The sequence below is a fragment of the Salmo salar genome, chromosome 15 (genome assembly GCF_965601325.2).
Source record: "Salmo salar chromosome 15, fSalSal1, whole genome shotgun sequence".
NCBI lineage: Eukaryota > Metazoa > Chordata > Actinopteri > Salmoniformes > Salmonidae > Salmo > Salmo salar.
The window spans coordinates 37481960-37495595 of record NC_138305.1 but is presented as its reverse complement, the minus strand read 5'-3'; the positions used below and the strand labels follow the sequence as shown (position 1 = coordinate 37495595).

General features: G+C 41.1%; 1 protein-coding gene across 2 annotated transcripts in view; it reads left to right on the top strand.

Moving 5' to 3' along the window:
- LOC106571291 (mRNA-capping enzyme) overlaps positions 1–13636 on the top strand; it is a 150634-nt gene that overhangs the window by 105830 nt on the left and 31168 nt on the right. For both annotated transcript variants that reach the window (XR_014380615.1, XM_082961712.1), the window contains exon 9: positions 4785–4853. Coding sequence is in view for 1 of the 2 variants with exons in the window: in XM_082961712.1 (XP_082817838.1) it covers positions 4785–4853 (69 nt within the window). In the remaining variant the exon portion in view is untranslated. The remainder of the gene's footprint in view (positions 1–4784; positions 4854–13636) is intronic.

Below are 13636 nucleotides of genomic sequence, written 5' to 3'. Positions count from 1 at the left end.
GTTGCTTTGGTTCCAAATAATCCATAGTTATATCCAAATACCTCCGTTTTGTTCGTGCGTTCAGGTCACTATCCAAAGTGTAACGCGCAAATGCATTTCGTGACAAAAAAAATCAAAATTTTCCTTTACCGTACTTAGAAGCATGTCAAACGCTGTTTAAAATCAATTTTTATGCTATTTTTCTCGTAAAATAGCGATAATATTCCAACCGGACAATGTTGTATTCATTCAAAGAGGGAAAGAAAAAAATGGCGAGGTCTCGTGAATGCGCATCTCCAGTCTCACTGTCCCCAGGCAGTCCACTGACAAACTCTGCTCCTGTTATCTGCCCGGAGACAGGAGACGCGTCAATCCGGTTTCTGAAGGCTTTAGAGAGCCAATGGAAGCCTTAGAAAGTGTCACGTAACAGCACAGATACTGTAATTTCAATAGAGATGCAACAGAAGGACTACAAATTGTCAGACAGGCCACTTCCTGCTTGTAATTTTCTCAGGTTTTTGCCTGCCATATGAGTTCTGTTATACTCACAGACACCATTCAAACAGTTTTAGAAGCTTTAGAGTGTTTTCTATCCAAATCTACTAATAATATGCATATTCTCGTTTCTGGGCAAGAGTAGTAACCAGTTTAAATCGGGTACGTTTTTTATCCGGCCGTGAAAATACTGCCCCGTAGCCCAGACAGGTTAAGAAACTGACTGTTTGGAACTGTTAAAGACTCCATGATTTGATGAGGAATTGAAAAACTGTATGGTTGAAAGAGATGGGGCAAAGGAGTGGCTAATAAGTCTGGCTGCACATCTGACTGGCTTACTTTAAATGAAATTATGGGCAGAAAGACAAATTCAATTGCATCTTTCATCGAATCAGATGGCTTATTCATCACAAAACCCTTTAATGTTGCAAATTATTTTAATGATTATTTCATTGGAAAAGTGGGCAAACTTAGACAGAAAATGCCAACAAACAGTGAGCAATTGTATTCATGCATAAAATAACTAATAATGAAAGAAAAGCGTTGCAAGTTTGAATTTTATAAAGTTTGTGTGAGAGAGTTGGAATTTTTTGTTTGTTGATCAATAATGACAAACCTCCTGGCATTGACAACTTATATGAAAAGCTACTGAGGATGGTAGCTGACTCTATAGCCACTCCTATCTGTCATATTTTTAATCTGAGCCTAGAGGAATGTCTTTGTCCTCAGACATGGAGGGAAGCCAAGGTAATTCCGCTACCCAAGAGTGGTAAAGCGGCCTTTACTAGTTCTAACACCTTGCTGCCAGCTCTTAGCAAACTGTTGGGGAAAAAAATGTGTTTGACCAAATACAATGCTATTTCTCTGTAAACAAATGAAGACTTTCAGCATGCTTATAGAGAAGGGCACTCAACTTGTACTGCACTGACACAAATGACAGATGATTGTTTGAAAGAAATTGCTAATAAGAAGATTGTGGGAGCTGTACTGTTAGATTTCAGTGCAGCCTTTGATATTATTTATCATAACCTATTGAAAAAACAAATGTGTTAAGGCTTCTCAACCTCTGCCATATCGTGGATTCAGAGCTATCTATCTAATATAACGCCAAGGGTTTTCTTTAATGGAAGCTTCTCTAATGTCAAACAAGGAAAGTGTGCTGTACTGCAGGGCAGCTCTCTAGGCCCTCTACTATTTTCTATTTTTATCAATGACCTGCCACTGGCATTAAGCAAAGCATGTGTGTCCATGTATGCTGATGATTTAACCATATACGCATCAGCAACCACAGCTAATGAAGTCACTAAAACCCTTAACAAAGAGTTGCAATCTGTTTTGGAATGTGTGGCCAGTAATAAACTGGTCCTGAACATCTCTAAAACTAAGAGCATTCTATTTGGTACAAACCATTCCTTATGCTCTGCTTTTTTGACACCACACTCCAAAAAGCAAGTTCTGCAGGCTCTAGTTTTGTCTAATCTTGATTATTGTCCAGTCGTGTGGTCCAGTGCTGCAAGGGAAGACCTAGTTAAGCTGCAGCTGGCCCAGAACAGAGTGGCACGTTTTGCTCTTCATTGTAATCAGAGGACTGATATAAATATTATGCATGCCAGTCTCTCTTGGCTAAGAGTTGAGGAGAGTCTGACTGCATCATTTCTTCGTTTTATAAGAAACAATGTGTTGAAAATCCCAAATTGCTTGCATAGTCAACTTATACACAGCTCTGACACACACACTTATCCCACCAGACATGCCACCAGGGGTCTTTTCACAGTCCCCAAATCCAGAACAAATTCAAGAAAGCATACAGTATTATATAGAGCCCTTATTGCATGGAACTTCCTTCCAGCTCATATTGCTCAAATAAACAGCAAACCTGATTTCAAAAAACAGATAAAACAACACCTCACGGCACAACGCCGCTCCCCTATTTGACCTAGATAGTTTGTGTGTATGCATTGATATGTAGGCTACGTGTGGCTTTTTAAAAATGTATATAGTTCTGTCCTTGAGCTGTTCTTGTCTATTGATGTTCTGTATTATGTAATTATGTTTTGTGTGGACCCCAGGAAGAGTAGCTGCTGATTTGCAACAGCTGATGGGGATCCTAATAAAATGCCGAAAAATACCAAACCCACAAGTGTGAATTTGATTCTAGAGGGGGGATAATAAATAGACTAATAATTTGGCTAGAGTGTAGGGGCAGAATTATGTAATCTTGTCTTCAGGATATTTTATCTATTTTCTTTATTTAGTCTGATCAGTGGAACAATTCTCATTTTCCCAGTGCAATCACATATTTGAAATCTGATATACCTACTTTGAAAATTAATTTTATGAGGCTTTGTATTTCTGCTGCCATTCATGGACAGTGTTGTAAGGGCTGTCGTCGGTGAAAGTAGGAGACCAAGGTGCAGCGGAGGATGTGTATTCATCTTTGGTATTTAATGAAAAGAGAACACTTTACAAAAATAAACAAAAATGACAGCCAAACAGTCCTGTCAGGAAAAACTCTAAACAGAAACAATCACCCACAAAAACCCAAAGGAAAAACAGGCTACTTATGTGTGACTCCCAATCAGCAACAACGAACTACAGCTGTGCCTGATTGGGAGCCACACACGACCAAACCAAAGAAACCAGCCAACATAGAAAAATGAACATAGGACGCCCACCCAATGTAACACCCTGGCCTAACCAAAATAAAGAACAAAAAATCCCTCTCTATGGCCAGGACGTTACAAGTGTTGAATAAGTCATACAAATAAGCATGGGATATTAAATGCTCCAGGAATCAAATATAGTTTTGGACATTTTAGTATCGTGCACATGCTAGGCAGAGATGGTAGGGGGACTCACATCTCATGAACACACATTTTGTCTATGTAGAGTAAGATGATGTCAAGGATCTTCGACTAGTAGGCATAAACCACCTGAATATTGATATTCATTCTATTTGTTTTGAAGGTTGGGTGATTTAGAGAAATGAATATTTTCAAACACCTAGCACTTGGGAAACAGATCAGGATTTTCTTCTAGCCCTATTTTAAAGAGACAATTCACCCAAATTACAAAATGTTTGTCCTTACCTTGAAAGCAGTCTATGGACAAGGAGACTGCAGTCTATGATTTGGTTACCCACTGCCATTCAACCATTAATATTAACATTACCTGTGCAGAGCCTTGGTGTAGTGGTAACACTCCTGACACGTGTCACATATACAAGTTTCCACCTGAAAACAGGGATCAGTCCCTGCTTCCAACCTTCCCACTGTTTCTACCATTTGCCTGCCTCCCTATCTCATGTTATTATGATCTGAATAAAGCGTCAAACCACCTACAAAAATATGTTTACCAAAATATTTGCATACTTTCAATTTCATCCCCCAAAACTCTCAAGGTAATAAAGTTGTCAAATTTTTAGTTAATTTAATTTTCAAAGCATCCTGAATACACCTGACCTGTTTTTTTTACCCTGGATCTAGGCCTAAGCCATTTCAAAATACGTAAAATGTTCTTGTGGGAGGACCCCAGTGCCCCATCTAAGGGTTGTGCCAGGGGGTAATGAAATTCACATAGCAAATCTCACTCCATGCATTCTTCAAAAGTTGGCAGCCCTGATGTCATGTGTAAAATAGTTTTTTTTGTCGTTTTTCTACTAAACCTCCCTTGCACTGCACTGCATTGTAACACCTTTTGCATAGTTGTTTCAGTGAGCTGGCCCTCATCTTCTCTGTTAGCAAAGTATTCCCATAGTTCGCTTCTGGAGCCAGTTTTGTCAAGCTGTGGGTGTAGAGATATTTTCGTTGTAAGCTATGCTGTTGGCATTCTCTCTCTCCTCTGCGCTTGCTCCTCAAAAGTGTCTTGCGCTGTCAGCTGCATGCGCATGTAGCCTGACTAGCTTACTACTGCCTCCTTAAAAATATTCAGACAAATTACTAGACAGTTTCGATCCTCTCAACCTGTATGGCGTGAGACACATTTGACAGAAGTACCTGAAGTAACAAAAATTATTGTACTAGTATCGAAAAAGTACCGAAGTTTCGGTATACTGTGCAACACTACCCTACATAGTGCACTACTTTTAACCTCAAGCCTTACTATGGCCTATAGGGCTCTGGTCAAAAGTAGTGCACTATAAAGGGAATAGGGTGCAATTTGGGACGTAGGCTATGGGTTTCTGTGCGTTCTTATAGGAGGCTATAGATGTCATTCTATTCCCCAGACTCCAGCTTATTTTCATTCCTTGCTGTACAGTGTTACAGTATCTGTCCTGTTGCTGACGAAATCTCCTGTTGTGTTTTTTTCAGCTCCTGGAAGGCAGCTTCATGTCCCTGGTCAGCTATGAAGTCAACGACCTTATCTTCCAGCCTTGCGGGGTGAGTCTGTCTTAAACACTGTTATTTGTGTCAGAGTCACTGGCCTGTCTCTACAGGCTGATTGCACCGCAGCACCAACTTTTTAACGACCTCCCTCTAATAATAAGACAGCGGGGTAGGACTCGGCCCTCAGGTCTCTGGAGAAATGTATTTGTCAAGCTCACTCTGTGTCAAAGTCACCTCTCCATGTCCTCCTGTCATTGTGAAGGAAGGGAGGGATGCCCAAACCTGCACTCTGACAGTCAACAGGTCCAGTATCTGTGTGGAACAGCCACTGTCTACACAATAAAAGGTGGAAGATAGATACACCATCTCTGCTTTGTGTTGGAGGGAAATAGCCATCTCTTGCGGGCACCACTGTAACGATGTTATGATGATGTTATTATTACAGCAGCGGTCCCGGGGAAGATTACCCTTATCTGGGGCAATAATCCTGGTCTTCGATCATCTCCCTCCCTCAAGGAGACACCGTATCCCCTATTTGGATTGTTTGAAGAGGATGTGTTTTTCTCTGGGGTGGCAGGTAGCCTAGCGGTTTAGAGTGTTGGGCCAGTAACCGAAAGGTTGCTGGTTCGAATCGCTGAGCCGACTAGGTGAAAATTATGTCAATGTGCTGTTGAGCAAGGCACTTAAGTCTAATTGCTCCTTTAAGTTTCTCTGGATAAGAGTCTCTGCTAAACCAGGGTTTGCCAAACTCGTTCCTGGGGCCCCCCCTGGGTGCACATGTATTTTTTGCCGTAGCACTACACTGTTGATTTTCAAATAATCAAAGCTTGATGATGAGTTGGTTATTTAAATCAGCTGTGTAGGGTAAAAACCAACACCCAGGGGGGCCCCATGACCGAGTTGGGAAACTCTGTGCTAAATGACTCAAATGGAAATGTAATACAACATGGCTCTGTACATAGTAAATTAATTAGCACAACATCATCACCTCAGGCACACGACAGATGGTGTCTTCACAGCGTAATGGGAGTGATGGAATTCAGAGAGAGACGTGCTGGCGATAAGTAGAGGTGGCGTGCAGCCGTGCACACCTGCAGGCACTCAGAGTAATGGGGCATGGAGTATTTTACATATAAATTGCTGACTCAGCGTCTTATCTCTGATGATGCACATTGTGTGTCAAACCCGTCTCTTCCAAATACTGATGAAGTACTACCTTCAGGAGTTCTCTAGTTTGGTGCCACAGGTGTTCGACATCAATTTCATATAAAATATACTCCAGTCAGTCTGTTCTTTAGTCAGTTGCTACGGTAGGTGTCAAACAAACTATCAAACCGTGTCTATGTATTTAAGTACCTCCTCTCTGGTGTTGGGTGCTATTTTCCTCTGACCTCAGGAACGTTTCTGTTCTCTTCTCTCGGAGGTCTCATCTATTTGCTATCGGGAGCCTTGTCTTCTTCTTTATGACGGTGTGCTACAATATTGATATCCCTGGTCCAGCTGCAAATCATACGGTAGCAACAGCAATGTCATTGATAGTCACTTAAATTAAACAGCATGATCATTACAAAGGTGCGTGTTGTGCTGTGGACAATAAAATGCCACTCTAAAATGTGCAGTTTTGTCACACAATACAATGCCACAAATGGGGGGCATGGGGCCTGGCTCCCCAGTGGGTAGACCTGGCTCCCAAGTGGGTGGGCCTTTGCCCTCCCAGGCCCACCCATGGCTGCACCCCTGCTCAGTCATGTGAAATCCAAAGATTATGGCCTAATTTATTTATTTAAATTGACTGATTTCCTTCTATGAACTGTAACTCAGTAAAGTCTTTGAAATTGTATCATGTTTGTATCACGTTTATATTTTTGTTCAGTATAGAAGGGAAGTAAAATGACCTAGAACCAATCCCCAACTATAAAATTATATAGAACCTATCCCCAACTAGGAAATTATATAGAACCTGTCCCCAACTAGGAAATGAGGGTAGATTTGGACTCAAGCTAAAAATCCAACCTGTTTGCCAATATCCCTTGAGCTGAATGTGCCTTTAATCAATTGTCACACAATCACAGGTGAAATGTGGTAAATGGATAATAGAGAAATATTTGGGCCGGAGGGAGAGCTAGTCCAGCCCTGCACCTGCTAGAAGAGCAGCTTTTCAAATCATGTTGTCATACAGTCCAGTTTAAGCCTGATGAAACACTTCCCTATGGGCAAAACAATGGCCATGGCATTGTCTTATTATCCAAGTTGTCAGATTAGATTGTCACTCAAGTGACCGTGACTAAGGAATCAAGTTTTGCCACGAGAAAACAGCGTCAGCCATTTTTAAGTCGGTCCATTTTGTCTGAAAGCAGCAGCAGCAGTCTGAGATCACCCACCTGGGATTCATTCAGAGCTTTCCCCCAGCCTTTACAGCACGCTCTGTCTGAGTCCTCCTCTCTGTAAAACCGTTTTGGTTTTGCATCGCTCTTTGATTTCAGATTTTATAATGGAGGATATGAAAATTTCAGTACCTATCAGTTAGTGGGAGGCAGTCTCCTGGGTGTGCTGGGCTGGGAATGAGATTAGGCTGCAAACGGGAGGTTTGGAGGGGTGGCAACAGCCCCACACTGCACCGGAACACAAATGGAGATTTGCTGGCTCTCTGACGTGAACAGGCATCTCTTTCAGGGGAACTAATTGATGTGCCATTTACGTTATTATCACAGAGGTAATTTCCTGTTCTCCCATTATAGCCAGTCACTGTGGTGCTCCCAAATGGCACCCTATTCCTTTATAGTGCACTACTTTTGACCAGAGTCCATAGGGCTCTGGTCAAAGTAGTGCACTATATAGTGAATAATAGAGTGCAATTTGTGACAGAACCACTGTGTTTGCCTCATTTCCGCTTTGGTCCTGCCCCCTCTTGTTCTCCCTATTTTTTGACAGTTCCGGCTTGGGAATCTTTGTTTTCTCAAAGCCATTTTGTGGTTGGCTTTGGAGCGTAAGCTCCACTTTAGGAGTAAAGGAGGGCTGTGTGGAAAATACTGATTCCATTCCATTTTCGGTGTTCATTTTTTTGCTGTTGCTATTAAAGCCAGGAAGACTGTACAGGTATTTGCCAAAATAAAGGCAGGTAGCCTAGTGGTTAGAGCATTGGGTTACTGGAACGAATCCCCAAGCTGACAAGGTAAAAATCTGTCATTCTGCTCCTGAACACTGTTCCCCGGTAGGCCGTCATTGTAAATAAGAATTTGTAGTTAAATACATGTTAAAAAGAAAACAAAGAGAGGGAGACAACAGACTAACTAGATAACCAGCCAAACTACACTATTTAAAAAAAAAAAATAATTACTCGCTAGTTAACTATTTAGCTATTAGCGTGCATTTCATTGTCATGTCCTAAAATAACTTTCCACCGGCACTCGTGTATTACTGCAAATGGCCAACACGCAGTTGATTCGGGTGCGCAGTTGATGAAACTAATGCTGCATACTCTGGTTGTAAAACTATCTCTTAAGTGCTCAAAATTGTCTAGAATTCTCCTCTATTCAATACTGGCCATGTAATTCTGAGAAAGTAAAAAAATATTCTTAGAATAGCCTAATTGGCAAGTAACTCCTATGCTGTCAAGGTCACCCCTGAACACTGAATATTTTAACCTTACAAATAGATAAACAACTTAGTTAGCTACCTCGCCCACCTTAGCCATTTGATCCCTGGCTCATTGAATGAGGGAATTTTTTTATAAAGACAAAAGTATTTGGTTGTAATTGTAATGTTGCAGGGTGGCCAACCATTCCTGGACTCCTCCAAGAGAGTCCAGGAGAGATACTGGGTGTTCAGGCTTTTGCTCCAGCCCTGCTCGAACATACCACATCAAAAAAAATGTTTGAAAATCAGTTACTCAACAGGACCTTGATAAACTGTGTTTGAGCAGGGTTGGATCAAAAGCCTGCACTCCCAGTAGCTCTCCAGATGGAAGGTTGACGGACCACATGTGTTTCATACAGTAGCCTAGTGCAGTATTTTACTTTGTGGGAGGGGGGTTAAGTGTTTTGCTCAAGGGCACAATTGCCAGACATATAATACATGGGATCAGAGACCAGCAGCCGTCCATTGTCAATACCAGTGATAATAACGTTAGGTTATTTTGTGAAATGGTTCCTTGCGTCGTACAACACAATTTTCAGTCACCTTTTTGGCCCATGGTGTTAGCACATTTTTTGTGGGGGGGGGACAAGTAAGAAATTAGTCCTACTTGTTCGTAAGATAAGTGGATGAAAAAGTTCATGTCAAGCTCTGCTTGTAGACTGTACATTGTACAGTACAAAAACACCGCTAGCCAAACATAACAGTCTCTTGCTATGTGCACAGTTGAATTATAGGGCAACTACAGCTTCCCCAACATTTTGGGAGAAATGTTCCCAGACTTCAAAAGTGGTCTCCTGATGTGGTTTAATAAGCAGTGGACTTAGAACATCATCTATTTGTAGTCTTCAATATAAATAGTGTGATTTTGAGAGTGAAAACCTGAAAAATATAGGGAAAACCTGGAAAAACTGGGATTTTTTTTTAACCAAAAGATAAAACTGATTTTATAGGGCTCTACAACGTAGACAAAATCGCTAACAATAACACCCTTTTGAGATTGTGCAAAGGTTACATTTTTCCCACAAACAATCAGTGTAAATCTGATATTGTCAAGTTAAAATGTAATTATTTGTGTATGAAGGGTAGGTCATTATAGGCTACTTGCTGAGCCCGCAAATGAAAGATAACATTTAAATGATGTTTGCGTCATCCGCTTTCCCGGCCCAGTATTCTTTTCATCCGGGCCAGTATTCTTTTCATCCGGGCCAGTATTCTTTTCATCCGGCCCAGTATTCTTTTCATCCGGCCCAGTATTCTTTTCATCCGGCCCAGTATTCTTTTCATCCGGCCCAGTATTCTTTTCATCCGGGCCAGTAGCTTTCAGTTGGCACAAATTCACCTGAATTATCAAGCCCTGCAAGGGCATGCTAATGTAAAAGATGGCTAGTCGTTATTAGCCTGGTTCTGTATGGAATATAGGCACATTATGGGACACAGGTCAGGTCATTATCTCCCCACAGCAGCAAAGAATTGATGCAACCAAATCATGTGCTGGTGCCATCAACTGAAAAGGTTGGTAGCACCAGTGCCACCAGTTGAAAAAGTTAGTCTAGAACCCTGGTGTTTGTGTGTCTGTCTCAGTCACCAGATCTCAACCCAATTGAATACTTATGGGAATTTCTGGAGTGGTGCCTGAGACGGCGTTTTCCACCACCATCAACAAAACACCAAATGATGGAATTTCTCATGGAAGAATGGAGCATCGCTCCAATAGAGTTCCAGACACTTATAGAATCTATGCCAAGGTGCATTGAAGCTGTTCTGTCTTGTGGTGGCCCAACGCCCTATTAAGACACTTTATGTTGGTGTTTCCTTTATTTTGGCACTTACATGCACATCGTGATGATAATTTATAGATGTATTTATAAAAAAATAAGTGAGTTGAGTTTGTTGGATTCAGCTGACATATGCACACACTGTTGAGAGAACAACTAATTGACCAACTTTGGTTCGATTATTTTGAATTCCATTTTGTTCAGGGTTTTTTTAGTGAGCTCAATGTGCACATTGCACAGTTTCTCTAGAGATAAATCAGATCCAGACTGAACTGTGCGATGTAGTTAGTGTTGTAGTTACCAACAGGCCAATATTCTACATAGTTTAGCGCATAAAACGTGGTAATTAACTACAATGACCATAATCTATTGCATAATACTTGTCCGGTCTGTTTATTTAAGATTGCTACAGAAGAAGCAGAAGAATGCACAATCTTGAGGGGATATAGAGAGCAGCTGTTGCTTCGCGAGGTATCTCTTCCTGAAAATACATTATCTAAGTGATTGATAGTTGGTATTCAGCAGTCATAAAAGTATGCCTTATTTACTTTGGAGAACTACAAAATAGTGATTTTGTCAGACAGCATATGCAGCAGCTCAATAGAGATGAGATGGTGACTTGGAATGAAATGATAGCCATCAAATAAAACAAATGTAATGTACACAACAATTGAAATATTTGATTAAAGTAAAGTAATGTGAATAAATGGTGGTTGATAAGTGATACGCCGTAATGGACAGTCACTACCATCATGGGACTATTATTAATTGTTTTATTCTGTGATTCCGTGATTTCTTTTTTCTATAATCTTACTGAACCAACTTCAAAAAGCACTAATCGCTCAGCACTAGCCCTTGGGCACAACATGCTCCACAATGAATATGTTTGGCAGCCTTCATTTGAATTTTCATTTGTAGAAATAGCCTAGCCCTGCCTGGCTCCCCCACAATAAGCCTCCGTCGGCATAGTCAATTGATGTAGCCTAGCGGAGGGTCAGAGTGCCCTCTATGACTAAAGTCCAGTTCTATTGAGAGTCTCATTAATATTTTCAGGGTACCTGATGGGTTCTCAGCACTGAATGAGAGGAGGATTGGATACACACTGGCCTTTTCCGAGGTTTGGATGCTTATGTGGTGGTCTGATGTGCGACCCAACCTGGCCGAGCTGCCTGCATAATGAGACTGAATGACCTTCTTCCCAGCTCAAACCAATTGTGAAGTTCACATTCAAACATTCCATTAAAGAACAACTCTTTATAGTTTGTGTTGATGAGCCTTCAGTGAACAGCCTGCCGTGATTGCTTTTCATCATGTGTGAATTGAACTGTCAGTGTGCTTTGAAGCTGTGGGCAGTGTGAAAATGTTTAAGACAAGTACAGGACAACAGACAGACAGCTGTCCATACCATCCATCTTGTCAGTAGGTCTCTACATTTCTGTAGGCCAATGTACTTAATTCTCACAGTTAAATTGAAAAGTTTACTTATATCACATCGCTGCATGAAATAAATTACTTTTCTAATTCAGACTTATGTCACCAGGAGGCTTATACATATTTCATGTGTTACTACATCAAGGCCTCTCTGCTCACCGAGAGATGCGTGTGAAATGTCCTGCAGAGAGAGATGTGTTAAATATCCTGCAGAGAGAGATGTGTTAAATGTCCTGCAGAGAGAGATGTGTTAAATATCCTGCAGAGAGAGATGTGTTAAATATCCTGCAGAGAGAGATGTGTTAAATGTCCTGCAGAGAGAGATGTGTTAAATATCCTGCAGAGAGAGATGTGTTAAATGTCCTGCAGAGAGAGATGTGTTAAATGTCCTGCAGAGAGAGATGTGTTAAATATCCTGCAGAGAGAGATGTGTTAAATGTCCTGCAGAGAGAGATGTGTTAAATGTCCTGCAGAGAGAGATGTGTTAAATGTCCTGCAGAGAGATATGTGTTAAATGTCCTGCAGTGAGAGCTTAAGGATTGGAACCTTTTTTTAAATTCTCGCCTAAAATGACATACCAAATCTAACTGCCTGCAGCTCAGGACCTGAAGCGAGGATATGCATATTCTTGATACCATTTGAAAGGAAATACTTTGAAGTTTGTGGAAATGTGAAATTAATTTGGAGAATATAACACATTAGATCTGGTAAAAGATAATACAAAGAAAAAAACATGCATTTTTTTATTTTATTCTGTAATCTTTGAAATGCAAGATAAAGGCCATAATGTACTATTCCAGGTTAAGCACAATTTAGATTTTGGCCACTAAATGGTGGCAGTGTATGTGCAAGGTTTTAGACTGATTCAATGAACCATTATATTTCTATTCAAAATGTTGTATCAAGGCTGCCCAAATGTGCCTAATTGGTTTATTAATAACTATTAATATAGTTCATAACTGTGCACTCTCCTCAAACAATAGCATGGTATTCTTTCACTGTAATAGCTACTGTAAATTGGACAGTGCAGTTAGATAAACAAGAATTTTAGCTTTCTGCCCATATCAGATATGTCTATGTCCTGGCAAATCTTCTTGTTACTTACAACCTCATGCTAATCACATTAGCCTACGTTAGCTCAACCGTCCCGCGGGGGACACACCAATCCCGTAGAGGTTAAATGTCTTGCAGAGAGATGTGTTAAATGTCCTACAGATGTGTTAAATGTCCTGCAGAGTGATGTTATATGTCCTGCAGAGTGATGTTATATGTCCTGCAGAGAGATGTTATATGTCCTGCAGTGAGATGCTATAAGTCCTGCAGAGAGATGCTATATGTCCTGCAGAGAGATGCTATATGTCCTGCAGAGAGATGCTATATGTCCTGCAGAGAGATGCTATATGTCCTGCAGAGAGATGCTATATGTCCTGCAGAGAGATGCTATATGTCCTGCAGAGAGATGTTATATGTCCTGCAGAGAGATGTTATATGTCCTGCAGAGAGATGCTATATGTCCTGCAGAGAGATGCTATATGTCCTGCGGAGAGATGTTATATGTCCTGCAGTGAGATGTTATATGTCCTGCAGTGAGATGTTATATGTCCTGCAGAGAGATGCTATATGTCCTGCAGAGAGATGCTATATGTCCTGCAGAGAGATGTTATATGTCCTGCAGAGAGATGCTATATGTCCTGCAGTGAGATGCTATATGTCCTGCAGAGAGATGCTGTATGTCCTGCAGTGAGATGTTATATGTCCTGCAGAGAGATGCTATATGTCCTGCAGAGAGATAGGTGTTATATGTATTGCAGGGAGCTGGCCACATGCCCAGGGAGGGCGCAGGGTTTGCGTCCCAAATGGCACCCTGTTCCCTATATAGTGTACTATCCTTTGGGCCCTGGTCAAAAATAGTGCTCTATAAAAGGAATAGGGTGCGCATGTTCAACCATGGAGCTCCTCCTCTGTTTATCCTATCACCACTATTTGCCCTCCGGC